The 14,952-nt window shown below is 44.8% G+C and overlaps 2 protein-coding genes across 2 annotated transcripts; both read right to left on the bottom strand.

Annotated features, from left to right (window-relative positions):
• Positions 1 to 677: 677 nt before the first annotated feature.
• LOC120549201 lies at positions 678 to 2,356 on the bottom strand. Its single transcript, XM_039785909.1, has 2 exons — positions 2,277 to 2,356; positions 678 to 2,185 (listed from the first exon to the last, which is right to left on the bottom strand). The coding sequence occupies exon 2, from the start codon at positions 2,148 to 2,150 to the stop codon at positions 1,458 to 1,460; it is 693 nt and encodes a 230-aa protein (XP_039641843.1). The 5' UTR covers positions 2,151 to 2,185; positions 2,277 to 2,356; the 3' UTR covers positions 678 to 1,457.
• Positions 2,357 to 5,841: 3,485 nt separating this feature from the next.
• Positions 5,842 to 12,088, bottom strand: LOC120549202. Its single transcript, XM_039785911.1, has 2 exons — positions 11,936 to 12,088; positions 5,842 to 6,972 (listed from the first exon to the last, which is right to left on the bottom strand). The coding sequence occupies exon 2, from the start codon at positions 6,938 to 6,940 to the stop codon at positions 6,275 to 6,277; it is 666 nt and encodes a 221-aa protein (XP_039641845.1). The 5' UTR covers positions 6,941 to 6,972; positions 11,936 to 12,088; the 3' UTR covers positions 5,842 to 6,274.
• Positions 12,089 to 14,952: the final 2,864 nt, after the last annotated feature.

The following is a 14,952-nucleotide window of genomic DNA, read 5'->3' as shown; positions in this document are numbered from 1 at the left end:
TTGAGAGCTCACGAGCAGTTTCCAGATACAATGGGAGTTAATCAGCCTTTTTCCCAGGCCTTGGGAGGCCATCATCCGGTTCCACAGTCCGTGGCAGCTCACCAGCTGTTCAGCCCATGGGAGCTCACGATTAACCCATGGGAGATCATCAGCCTTATCAATAGTCCACGAGGCCCCAGCCACAGTGTCAACAGACCATCGAATCTCGATTTTAGCCCACGAGAGCCCAGCAGCCATGTCAACAGTACAATGGGATCTCCGTTTTAGCCCACAAGAGCTCATTTGCGTGTATATGTCGAAGAGGACGTGGATCGAAATATCAGTATCAGATTGCTCACAGACCAGTTGTTGCCTTGGTGTCATCAGGAGCCCACTGTTATTGCTGGCCATAACATAGCCAAGGGTTATAGCTTTTTCCTGTATGTCAGTATCCCGTGCTTGTGTCATACTTGAGTATGTACCTTGTGTTTAACATTTCTCTTGACACAACCTTGTCTTTTGTTTGTTTGTTTCTGCCATAATGTGTTGTGTATTTGAATACCGATGATTAAAGGTGTTGTCATTGACATGTCTCAGTTATTGTACAACCTGTATTTACTATGGAGGTGATTGACTATTGTCAAGTAATCAGGTGCTTTATGAAAGTGCAAAAGACGGCAAGTGTTAAAATAAACATATAAGCAAGCACATGCGCTCCAGGCACCAGGTTTATTTTGCAAAAGTGAGGTACATAGATTGTTGTCCAGGCAAAAAGTTCAAAATATATGAAGTACAGAAATAAAAAGGCCCTAGGTACATGCACTCCGGGCTCTAGGTTTGCCAAAAGTGAGGTATATAGTTCTTGTACACGTAAAAAGTAAAAAATACAATAAGCACAGAAATAAAAAAAAATAAAACACACCAGTGGTCCCAGACAACTAATACCTGCCACTGTAGCTACAAACACGTAATACTAAAAGGTCAAAAGACACATTGATGCACCTGAACAAAATTGGAGGCTCAAATTACACCGTGTGGTGTATTCACAATTACTGTACAACCTTTACAAGGCCGTGTACGTCTCGGTGTTTGTGTAAACACACTGGACACATAACAGCAAGTACATGTGCTCCTGGCACCAGATATTTTTTCCAAAAGTGACGTAAATAGATTTTGTCCAGGCAAAAAGTTCCAAATTTATGAAGTACAGAAATAAAAAGGCCCTAGGTACATACACTCCGGGCTCTAGGTTTCACAAAAGTGAGGTATATAGTTCTTGTACACGTAAAAAGTAAAAAATACAATAAGCACAGAAGTAAAAAAAAATTAAAACACACCAGTGGTCCCAGACAACTAATACCTGCCACTGTAGCTACAAACACATAATACTAAAAGGTCAAAAGACACATTGATGCACCTGAACAAAATTGGAGGCTCAAATTAGACCATGTGGTGTATTCACAATTACTGTACAACCTTTAAAGCATGTACCTCTCTGTGTTTGTGTAAACACACCGGACGCTGATATCCTTAGCTTTTCCTTTGTGACGATGGGCAAACTCCTCAACAACATTAACAGACCCACCTTCTGGAACACTGGGGTCAGTGAATATCTTGTCTGCAACCTTGATGTTCAGATGGTAATTCATATCATGTTTTGTCTTGACCTGGGAGACGTTAGGAGTCACACTACTTATTCCAATCTTAGAAGCCAAGAAAGCTATAAAATGAACAAAAGTAGAACCTTGTAAAGGCTTACAATCCAGTACCACTTTGAGCTCCCTGGCTTGTGACGTGTACTGAGCTGTAAACCACTGGCTCAGATAGTACGCCATATGTTTGAATTCTGGAGTATCTGTATAGCTGCTCAGTTTGGTATCAACCAGAGGGACTACCCTCGGTTGCCCTTTGCCGCTAACATCAGTGCACCACATAGCCAAGATGATCTGTTTCGTCAACACAAAGCAGCACCAGTGAAACCTGTAGAAGCCAAGGGTCACACCAAACAACTTTGGCAGGTGGTCATCGTGGCCGATCATATCCTCCATTGTTAGTGGAGTATGGGTTGCCACAATAACTCGATCCCAAAACCCGGGCACGTGAGAGATGCAGACATATCGGTTGGCCATGTCCACTGGCATATATTTGTTTGGCCAGTACTTGAAGCTCATACTCTCTTTTTCATCTCGGACAAGGGCCTCGAACGCTGTGTGGATGAAAGCATAATGATGAGTCTCAGGTGCATTTCCCAAGGGTAATGTAGATACCAGATGAAAAAATCAATAAATTGCACTCACTGTGGTCCAGATCCTTCTCACTGGGGGGCTGGTCCTGAGTCAAGATATGCTGCACATGTCTGTTGATTGCCTCTTTGGTCTTGAACAGGCTTGCAATGCGCGCTTAAGGTCCCAATCTCCCCGCGTTCACCAGATCAGGGCAACTGGTGAGGCTGTTTGTGGTGGGGTACTCACTATGCCGTTTTTTAGTTTTAGTTTGCACAGCCTACATGGTTGACCACTGCGGTAACAGAGTGTGCAGGTAACACAGTGGCACTCACATTGTATGGCCCTGTTGTGCTCAATCTGGTATGAATCACAAATTGAACATTGTTTTACATGTGGAACACAAGACCAATTGTGTCACCTCATTCAGCAGTGTGTCAGAGGTCATGGTACCCCGGTCTGCATGCTCTTGCGAGGGGTTTGGTGTAGGTCGTTGATAGGTGCTAGCCGGTTCACATTGAGGTGGTATAGGGACTATGAATGAATCATGCATCACTGCCTGGGGTATGTATGTATTGACATTGCGGTGTGCACTGATGTGGGGTTGGACTAGAGATGTTTGAGCCCCTTGTTGATGAGGGTCTTGCTGCCCTAGTGAGTGCACAGGGTGCTGCTGCTGCTGGTAGAGTACAACACCGTGGTCTTGGGCAGTTTGCTGCCCCCCCCACGTCATTTATAAAGTTCATGTCCATGTTTGGTTGGACTAGAGATGTTTCAGCCTCTTGTTGATGAGGGTCTTGCTGCCCTGGTGAGTGCACAGGGTGCTGCTGGTAGAGTACAGCACCGTGGTCTTGGGCAGTTTGCTGCCCCCCCACGTCATTTATAAAGTTCATGTCCACGTTTGGTTGGACCAGAGATGTTTGAGCCTCTTGTTGATGAGGGTCTTGCTGCCCTGGTGAGTGCACAGGGTGCTGCTGCTGCTGCTGGTAGAGTACAGCACCGTGGTCTTGGGCAGTTTGCTGCCCCCCACGTCATTTATAAAGTTCATGTCCACGTTTGGTTGGACTAGAGATGTTTGAGCCTCTTGTTGATGAGGGTCTTGCTGCCCTGGTGAGTGCACAGGGTGCTGCTGCTGGACCACAGGCTCTTGCATTTGGGCCCTTTGCTGCCCCCCAACAACATTTAGAAAGTCCATGTAATCGACTGTGAAAGGCTCCTCCTGCTGTAGCTGGTGGACCAAAGGCTCTTGGAATTGGGCCCTTTTGCGCCGCCCCAACAACATTTAGAAAGTCCATGTAATCGACTGTGAAAGGCTCCTCCTGCTGTAGGTGGTGGACCAAAGGCTCTTGAAATTGGGCCCTTTGCGCCCCGTTACCCCCCCCTTTATAAAGTGTCGTCTGTAATCGCTAAAGACTCCTGCTGCTGTAGCTGGTGGACCAAAGGCTCTTGAAATTGGGCCCTTTGCTGCCCCCCAACGTTATTTATAAAGTCCATGTAATCGAATGTGAAAGTCTCCTGCTGGTGGATCACAGGCTCTTGAATTTGGTCCCTTTGTTGCCAACACGCACTCTCCGCAGATATGTGGAGCATTTGCAGTAAAGCCACTTCTGCAGAAGGGGCTGTTGCATTTGCTGTGTACTGGAATCCAGGGGCTGTCGACGTATATAAGTTGGGTGTATTATCATTGTAGGGTGAAACGCTTTCGAAATCTGTTGTGGTGAAAAGTGCATGTCTTTCTTCGTCTTGCAAACTGTTTGCAACCTCGACGTCGGTTTGCCCATAGGCAATTATATCCGATTTTCAGCAATCGGGACAACCTCCCTGTAAGAAGAAAGAACACGTTACCACTTTAAACTGACATTGGGAACTTTCTGGACAAGATATGAACATTTTACATACGTTTCACATGCGACGTCTGCCATCTCCTTAGACACAGAGTTTCCACAGTGTTGTTTGAGGGAGATGACGGGGACCCTCTGGGCTGTTCGTTGGGCAAAACATGCTCAGACGCAGGGGTGGTTTTAGGCGGAGACTTTGACATCTCGGGCTGTTCGGCAGAGACCCTCTCATCTGTAGGTAATGACTGTGACATGTCAGGCCGTTCAGTTTGCACAGTATCGTCTGGAATCGATGACTGGGACATTTCATTGTTACTATCAGAGCTGATGGGGTCATCACGTGGGTTTCTAGGACTGGAGGAGCACGTGTGGCCAGTGTTAGTGCTGGGCCTATTGTGCCTGGAAGAGCTACATGATCCACGTTCGTTATCACGACTGCTATGGTTCACCTCTTTGTCAGCATTACTGTCCCGTGGCATATCGCGCCTGTTCCGTGACCTATCGCGCCTGTCCCGTGACCTATCGCGCCTGTCCCGTGACCTATCACGCCAGGAAGAGCTACGCGATCCACCATCGTTATCCTGTCTGTGACGCCTATGGTAGTTTCCAGGCTGGTTTGACTGCCAGGATGCGAGCCTTCCAGAAAGCGCATTGTTGCCACCACAAGCCGGAAACTGCCGAGAATGGTAGCCACTGTTTCTCAGCTGAGAATCGTAGCCTCCGTTTCTCAGCTGAGAATCGTAGCCACCGTTTCTCAGCTGAGAATCGTAGCCACCGTTTCTCAGCTGAGAATCGTAGCCTCTGTTTTGGGGATGAACTTGGTAGCCATCATATGGTGCAGAGTAATTGCTTGGTGTTCGATTGTAACCACCTTGATTTACCTGGTAACCGGTTGGCTGAAATGTTGACCTTGGAGGTGACTGAAACCTGGCTCTATCGCGGAAGGACTCTATCTCGCTGGTGCACAGGATTAGTTTGCACAGTATTCGAGTCTTGAGTGTTGATCAAATCCCGGTGTCCTTGACTAAGCCTACCTTCATTTTCATATTGTGACCTCAGGAATGTCCTACGCTCTGGAGAGGCCATTGTGTCGTTCCACACACTGAATCGATCACCGATGTTGAGATTATTAGCCATTGTGTTCACAGCTGTGACTCTTCACGGTTCAGTAGCAATGAAACTACCCAAAGCCCTGTAAGTAATTTTATACAAAGCTCCTCCTAAAACTTCAAGGTCAGTGGTTGCGGTACACACCCCGTGAAAAATGCTTCTGTAAAGGACTGCCGGATAATGCGTCCAACCAAACAGCTGTGTCTCCAACCACTGCGGAGGGGTTTCCGACCAAGGCTGTCCGTCCAACAGAGTCTGTTTCTCTGGTAAGGGCTGTGTGTCTGCCAAAGAGTAGAGACGATATTGGGATTACATTAGGTTCACCGTGGTGTATATGGTGTTATATATATATATATATATATATATATATATATATATATATATATGTGTGTGTGTGTGTGTGTGTGTGTGTGTCCATGTTTCAACAAAGGTAAAAAGGAAATGTGGAAGGAAACTTGTCACTCCTCCTGTTTCTTGTGGTCAAATGTGATCTGTTTTCAAAAAGTTTTTTTTTTATCACCAGGTGTGGTTTAATTTCAACCACATTTTCACAAACCAATACCATGATCGCTGTTAACGGGTAAATGAATGATGCTATTACTACTTACATTGATTGTTTATTTTAGTATTATAACGTGTCAAAACAAGAACAAGTTACAACATGTCAAAAAGCTTCAAAAACAGAAAACATTGGTCATAAAACTTGTGAAGCGAAATAACAACTTGGAAAGTATGACAAAAACATTGGGGGAAGACGATAATTTAAATTTAAGGTTAGGCCCAGAAAACAAAAGGATGCGTGGTTAACAGAATGACAACACAAGGGTTAAATTCATGACACAGAATCAAGATTCACAAATGTTTTTCTATAGCATTTGCACAAACATCCTCCTTACAGTGAAAGGTCACAGTCGCTTTAAGTCACACACAGGACATTGTGGTACATTGTCGTGTCAGATGTTTACTCTTTCAAGTCTGGCGATCTTACACAGTACATGGTGCATCAAGTGAAAACGTTCTGAAACTTTATGAATACCGTATTGCACACAAGACATTTGTTGTTGCATGTGCACACCAGGTGGTTACACTCTGATACCAAGGTCATACAAGTGTGATATTGTCAAATCAAAACATTGCATTTTCGCTTAGGTCAAAGTCAGACGTTGTAGAATCGGGCAATGTTAAGCCCCACTCGAAATGTGATCCTTGATTATCCACAAGGAAGTTAGTCATCTGTATCTCCTCAAGCTGCATGCTTTCAGCAAGCTGGAACATTGCATTCTCGCTTTGGTCAAAGTCAGATGTCGTAGTATCACCGGGCACCGGTAAGCGCCACTCGAATTGGGATGCTTGATTATCCACAAGGAAGTTATTCATCTGTATCTCCTCAAGCTGCATGATCTCATCAAGCTGGAACATTGCATTCTCACTTTGGTCAAAGTCAGATGTCGTAGTATGATCGGGCACCGGTAAGCCCAAGGCGAACTGGGATCCTTGATTATACACAAGGATGTTGGTCATCAGGATCTCCTCAAGCTGAATGATGTCGTCAAGGTTTAACACCACTTCCTCGCTTTGATCAAAGTCAGATGTCATAGTATCACCGGGCACCGGTAAGCCCCAGGCAAACTGGGATCCTTGAATATCCACAAAGATGTCGGTCATCAGGATCTCCTCCAGCTGAATGATATCGTCAAGGTTGAACACTACTTCCTCGCTTTGGTCAAAGTCAGATGTTGTAGCATCACCGGCCCACCGGACAGTAACTGTTAAGGATACCATTGGGGACATAGCTTCAGAGATGTATGTTTCAAGTGCAGGGCCTGCAAAACAAATATCACACTCTCAAATCACACAGCAAGTCCTCACAGCAGCTTGGCATGCAGGGATCAAAGTGGACCGATTGAAACCATGAGTGGAAGACAAAAAAATAATAAAATGTATATCAAAAACATCAAAGTTATCCCTGTATGTCCCCTGATTTGGAAATGTTTCAAACTAAATAAAAGACATGTACGTTAACGGGGACACAGTGCAGTGTTTTTCTTTTAGCTTGCATTACCTGACTGAACAGCTTCATAAGCATTGGAAAGGTTATAGGACTTATGTTTATGACCTGTGTGTGTGTGTGTGTGTGTGTGTGTGTGTGTGTGTGTGTGTGTGTGTGTGTGTGTGTGTGTGGTGTGAGCCAGCCTATTAACACCTTGAAAATATATCAAGCGTTAACACACACTACACGAATACAGTTGAAGCCAGACGTCAGCAAACAGACAACTCAGACTGTTTCTGAATACAACTAGAGTTTAAACAAATACACACACACACACACACACACACACACACACACACTTCAAACAGCATTGTTTGATTAAAACAGCTATTCAGCTTGACGTGCAGTACCTCCGCACGTCCACAGGACGGCACTATTGCACCACCTCCCCCAGCAGATCACAAGATAGATGGGGAGAGATGTTAGAGGGATGGTGAATGTAGCCTTTTCTTAATGTACAAAACTAAAATGGTATGTTTTAAGATTTCATTTATGCCTTGAAGTAATAAAGCGTAATACAAATAATGTTCTCAAGTTAAAATCATTCAAGTAAAGTGACTGTAGACCGGTGTATGTTAAGAAAGTATGAAATGATGTCTTAAACACACATGGCAATGATTTTAATAATCAGTGGCATTTACTTTTATTATGCCGTAAGCATATACATATGGAGCCACACACACACACACACACACATACGGAGCCAGACACACAGACACACATACATATGGAGCCACATACACACACACACACACATATATATATATGGAGCCACACACACAGACACACACACACACACACACGGAGCCACAGACACACATACATATGGAGCCACACCCACCCACACCCACACACACACACATATATATGGAGCCACACACACACACACACACGGAGCCACATACACACACATATGGAGCCAGACACACAGACACACATACATATGGAGCCACACCCACACCCACACACACACATATATATGGAGCCACACACACACACACACATACACACAGACACACACACAGCCACATATACACACACATATGGAGCCAGACACACAGACACAACACATATTGGAGCCACACACACACACACACACACACACACACACACATATATATATGGAGCCACACACACAGACACACAGACACACACACACACAGACACACACACAGACACACACACACACACAGACACACACACACACACACACAACATTGTTTGATTAAAACAGCTATTCAGCTTGACGTGCAGTACCTGCGCACGTCCACAGGATGGCACTATTGCACCACTCCCCAGCAGATCACAAATGATAGATGTGGAGAGATGTAGAGAGGGATGGTGAATGTAGCCTTTTCTTAATGTACAAAACTAAAATGGTATTTTTCAAGATTTCATTTATGCCTTGAAGTAATAAAGCGTAATACAAATAATGTTCTCAAGTTAAAATCATTCAAGTAAAGTGACTGTAGACCGGTGTATGTTAAGAAAGTATGAAATGATGTCTTAAACACACATGGCAATGATTTTAATAATCAGTGGCATTTACTGGAGGGAAACCATACCATTACCATATTTAGTATTTATTTATATATATTTATTGTTTGGTTACCTTTTATTATGCCGTAAGCATATACATATGGAGCCACACACACACACACACACACACACACACACACACACACACACACACACACACACACACACACACACACACACACACACACACACAGAGCAGATACTTTGAGGCGTGGTTGAACTGGCTACCTCCGCTGGTGAATCCTGAGCATTTGATACTGCATAAGAACTGTAAGATTAGTGTATTTACATGAGATGATTTTATTTAAATAGTGGTGTATATATACAGTAAAGGCCAAAAGTTTGGACACACCTTCTCAGTCAATGTGTTTCTTTATTGTCATGACTATTTACATCGTAGATTCTCACTGAAGGCATCAAAACTATGAATTATGTACTTAACAAAAAAGTGTGAAATAACTGAAAACATGTCTTATATTTTAGAATCCTTTGCTTTTTTTTGATAACTCTGCAAACCCTTGGTGTTCTCTCAATGAGCTTCATGAGGTAGTCACCTGAAATGGTTTCACCTTCACAGGTGTGCTTTGTCAGGGTTAATTAGTGGAAGTTTTTACCTTATTAATAAAAAAAATAGAGAGAGAGAAAGAGAGAGAGAGAGAGAGAGAGAGAGAGAGAGAGAGAGAGAGAGAGAGAGAGACAGAGAGAGGAGAGAGAGAGAGAGAGAGAGAGAGAGAGACTGACTGGTCCTGTTGTCCCCTACAGAACAGGGCTTACAGCAGAACCTGGACCTGCTGGAGCAGTACTGCCAGACCTGGGCCCTGGCAGTAAACACTCAAAAGACAAAGATAATGACCTTTCAGAAAAGATCCAGATCTCAAGGAAACACATGCAGCTTCACATTAGGAACACATAAATTAGACCGCTGTACACATTACAATTATTTAGGACTCAAAATAAGTTCCACTGGAAGTTTCAACCCAGCGATAATGGAGCTGAGAGAGAAAGCACGCAGGGCATTTTATGCAATAAAAAGTCAAATCTACATTAAAATCCCAGTTAGAATCTGGCTCAAACTATTTGAATCTGTAATAAAACCAGTTCTCCTCTACGGCAAGTGAGGTGTGGGGTCCTATTTCCTACCAGAATCAGGCCCATTTGGACAAAAACCCAGTTTAAACCCTGCATCTAGAGTTCTGTAAAAGCATCCTACAGATGCACAGAAAAACCACCAACAACGCCTGCAGAGCTGAATTAGGCCAATTCCCTTTATTCATCAAAATTCAAAAACGTGCAATCAAATATTGGCTACATCTAAAAAACAGTGACCCCCACTCCTACCAGCAGAAAGCCCTGCAACACCAAGAGCTGAGCAAAGAGAAGAGTCCCCTCACTCAGTTGGTCCTGATGCTCAGGTCACCTCCTGACCCGGTTCTGCCTCAGGACCAGTCTGGGAACCAACCAACCAGAGTTAACCAGATTATAACACAACAGAAACTAAACTACATCACCAACTGGAACACACAAACAAAAGCACAAAGCAAAATGCAGTGCAACCTAGCTGCAGTCTAGCAGCAGAATATGTCTTTACCTGCCACACTTTGAGGAACAGTGAGTGACCACCCCCCCATACACACATATACACACACACACAGACACACAGACACACACACACACACACACAAAGACACAGACAGATACACACACACACCTGTAATATTCTTGTGTTCATGTTGTTGCTAATATCATCAGTGTTGTTCATATTGTTACATTGTGTTGACATGATGAATGTTAACTTAATGTTTACTGTCTGCATCCTATTGGACTACTGGATGTTAATGTGTAACATGTTTCACTGTTTATGTGCTTTAGCAATACTGTATGTCAATATGGTCATGCTAATAAAGCCTCTTTGAATTTGAATTGACAAAGACAGAGAGAGAGGGAGAGAGAGAGAGAGAGAGAAAGAGACAGAAAAAAAGAGAGAGAGAGATAGAGAGACAGATAGAGAGAGAGAGAGAGAGAGAGAGAGAGAGACAGAGGGACAGAGAGAGACAAAGACAGAGAGAGAGAGCGAGAGAAAGAGAGACACAAAGAGAGGGGGTGTAAAAGTGGTTTGTTTAGGATAATATAGCAGATGAAAAGGCAGTACTACTTGTTTCTAAATGACAGCATGATGCATGCGTGTTTGTCCTGACAGAGAGAGAGACACACAGAGAGACAGAGAGAGAGACGCACAGAGAGACAGAGACAGAGACAGACTGGTCCGGTTCTGCCTCAGAGACAGAGACAGACTGGTCCGGTTCTGCCTCAGGACCAGTCTGGGAACCAACCAATCAGAATTAACCAAATTATAACACAACAGAAACTAAACTACATCACCAACTGGAACACACAAACAAAAGCACAAAGCAAAATGCAGTCTAGCAGCAGAATGTCTTTACCTGCCACACTTTGAGGAACAGTGAGTGACACCCCCCCCACACACACACACACACACACAAACACACACACACACACAGATACACAGAGACACACACACACAATCACAAAGACACACACACACACACAAAGACACACACACCTGTAATATTCTTGTGTTCATGTTGTTGCTGATATCATCAGTGTTGTTCATATTGTTACATTGTGTTGACATGACGAATGTTAACTTAATGTTTACTGTCTGCATCCTCCTGGACTACTGGATGTTAAGAGAGAGACAGAGAGAGAGAGAGAGAGAGAGAGAGAGAGAGAGAGAGAGAGATTTTTTGATTTTTAAAGGAACTTTATTTAATCAATGTTCCCTTCTGTTATATACAAAATAAACTCTGTTCACCAGTCCAATAAATACATACAGACTTAAACACTCAACTACATGACATCAGCTCCTGAGAGAAGAGGAGCTGGTCTCCTTCTACAGAGCACAACACATCACCATGGGCCCAGATCACCCTGAACTCATCCACATCCTTCATCTCTGCATAATAATTAAAATCAATCCTGATTCTGGCTTTCACCATCCGAGCAAACAGGAGATTTACATTAATATCAACAGAGTCATCCACCTTCCTCTTTCTACTAACATACACCGCCATCTTTGATTGGCCCAGGATGAAATTCAACAACTGACATTTATATTTTGCAATCTTACTATACCTGAACCCAAGGATGAACATGTTTTTAGAGAAGACCTCCCCTACCTTAATGAACAACTTCTCCAGCAGTAAGAACAACGGAGGCAGGCGCACACACTCACAGTAACAATGAAACACAGTTTCAGTCTCATCACAGTAGGGACAGTTATCACTAGCACCAGGACTAATGACAGACACAAACTTATTGACTGCCACTATCCCGTGTAGCACCCTCCACTGGAGGTCAGCTACTCTCTTTGTTAACGGGGGCTTATATAAACTCCTCCACGCAGGCTGGACATCAGCCGCCCAACCCAGATGCCCTCGCCACGGTGTGTCAACCCGTTGGTGGAGCTTACTTTTATTTAAGCACAGCACCATCATTTTATAAAAACCCTTCCCTTTCACCTCCTTCATGTCTAAAATGCAGTGCTTTACATTTAAAAAACGACCAACATAGTGATCCAGACATGGACAGACACATAAATCAGGGAAGGAGTCCTCAGTCTGAGGTGTGGTCAGACCACCAGTATATTGCTCCAACATGATGGATTCATGTCCGGTCAGTTTTTGCTTCCAGTAATCCAACAGTTTGGTGATGATCCTGATGGATCTCACCCCCAGAACAGCTGCCAAAGCAGCAGCATTGTCAGTTTATGTCCTGTGATGTCCACCACCGTCCCCAGGGTGAGCACCCGTGCTCTGCAGAATGTGTCCGTGATGGCTGAACCAGCCCAGCAGGGGTAATCCAGCCGGTCCCCGTAGACCACCGGCTCCTGCAGCAGCCAGTGTAGGGAGTCACCTTGCAGCCGTCTCTCCTTGACCACCAGCTTCCACACGGTGAACAAGCCTCGATAGAAAGGAGGTAAAAACTGGACACTCAGCTTCCTGGCGTCCATCAGGAACAGCGAATCCGTTAATCTAAAACCTTTAAAACTGTTCAGCACCCAGTGGGCCAGAGGTCTCCAGACCAGGTCCTTAGGGCCATAGAGCAGCCTCTGGAGGAACTGCAGGCGGAAAGCAGTGCCCCTGCTGGCCAAATGTACCAGTCCTTGTCCTCCTTCTTCCAGTGGAAGGAACAGAACAGACTGGGGAATCCAGTGCAGCTTGTCCCAAAAGAAATTAACTAAAACAGCTTGAATTTTAACAAGCAAATTAGAAGGGGGGTCCACACAAGACAGTTTATGCCACAGAGAGGAAGCCAGCAGATTGTTGATAACCAGAGTCCTCTCTCTGTAGGACATGCTCGGTGAAAGCCACTTCCATTTTTTTAACCGGCCTTCTATCTTCTCCAGAGCGTTATCCCAGTTTTTTTCCAACACACAGTCCTCACCCAAAAACACTCCCAAATACTTTATCCCTCCTTTTTTCCATGTTAGCCCTCCTGGGAGAGATAGAGTGCCCTGCAACCCAGCCCCCACCACCACCGCTTCACTCTTAGCCCAATTAACCTTGGCAGAAGAGATGTGATTAAAAACACTCACATTTGCTACCAAAGTATTGATATCTGCTTGTTTATTTAAAACAATCACGACATCGTCAGCATAAGCTGAAAGTTTAACAGCTGAAGCACACCCAGGAAAATAGACACCCAAAAGTTCATTCCTGAGTTTATGAAGCAGAGGCTCAATAGCCAGGGAATAAAGCATCCCCGACAGAGAGCATCCCTGCCGTACCCCTCTCTGCACATTAAAAGGTGCAGCCAAACCACCATTAACCTTCAATATACTCGCAATGTCACGGTACAGTACCCAAATCTTAGCTATGAAACCTGGGCTGAAACCAAAAGCATTGAGCGTGTGCCACAAGTACTGATGTTCAACCCGGTCAAAAGCCTTTTCCTGGTCTATGGAAATAAGACCAGTATCCATACCCAGTGAGCTAGAGACGTCCAAAACATGCCGAACTAGAGTGATATTATCACTCATTAACCTGCCGGGCACACAGTAGGTCTGGTCAATATGAACCACTTCACTCATCACCTCCCGAAGCCGAGAAGCGAGAGCCTTCGACAAGATCTTGTAGTCCCCACACAGCAGAGAAACAGGTCTCCAGTTCTTTATCTCCTGCAGATCTCCCTTCTTCGGCAGCAGGGTGATGACTGCCCTTCTGCAGCTCAGCGGCAGACGTCCTCTGCTCAGGCTGTCCTGGAACACCTCCAGCAGATCCTCTCCAACCACGGGCCAGAAGGTCTTATAAAAATCCACAGGCAGCCCGTCGATGCCTGGTGCCTTCCCGTTCCCCAGGCTCATCAGAGCCACATGCAGCTCGTTCAGGGACAGATGGTCGTCCAGCATCGTGTTGTTATCAGCACCCACCTGAGGAAGGCCATCGTAGAAAGGAGCAGCTGACTCAGCGTCTTCCACATACTCCTCTCCGAACAGGTCTTTATAAAACGATGTGGCATACCTTCTGATCTCAGGTGTCCCCGTGATCGTACCTCCATCTGCGGAGCGAAGGGAGTGGATGATCTTTCTCTGCCCGTTCTTCCGCTCCAGACCAAAGAAGAACTGCGAGGGGGCATCCATCTGGGAGGCGTTCATGAAGCGGCAGCGGACCAGAGCCCCCTGTGCTGTGATGCCCAACAGGTTGGCTAAAGCAGCCTTTTGACTTTAAGAGCTTCAACATGCCTTTGATTTCCTGTAGAATCCACCAACTCCTGTAACTCCACTACTTCTATCTCTAGGTCTTGAAGAGACCTGGTAATGTGCTTGGTGACATTGCGAGTATATTGCTGACAAAAAAGTTTCACCTGAACCTTCCCAATATCCCACCACTGCTGCAACGATGGGAAACTGGACTTTTGGCTCCGGTGTATACCCCACACACACGCAAACCCCTCTTTAAAAGAGTTATCGTTTAAAAGTCCAGTATTAAAATGCCAATATGCGCTGTGCAATTTTACATTTTGAATATAAACAAAGCACTGGACAAGACAATGGTCACTAAAACCAACAGGAGTAATTACACACTGCTTAAAAACACCAAAATGGTGTTTAAAACAATAAAACCTGTCCAGCCTGGCCAAAGACAACATGTTGTCTCTGGATTGACTCCAGGTGTACTGCCTGGTGTTCAGGTGA

Source organism: Perca fluviatilis, chromosome 20, assembly GCF_010015445.1.
Source record: "Perca fluviatilis chromosome 20, GENO_Pfluv_1.0, whole genome shotgun sequence".
Classification (NCBI taxonomy): Eukaryota; Metazoa; Chordata; class Actinopteri; order Perciformes; family Percidae; genus Perca; species Perca fluviatilis.
This window is presented reverse-complemented; position numbering and strand designations above follow the sequence as displayed.

What these genes read in the sequence shown, in the direction of transcription:
- LOC120549201 (XM_039785909.1), bottom strand. Translation starts at nt 2,150, where the DNA reads ATGAGCTTCAAGTACTGGCCAAACAAATATATGCCAGTGGACATGGCC.
- LOC120549202 (XM_039785911.1), bottom strand. Translation starts at nt 6,940, where the DNA reads ATGTCCCCAATGGTATCCTTAACAGTTACTGTCCGGTGGGCCGGTGAT.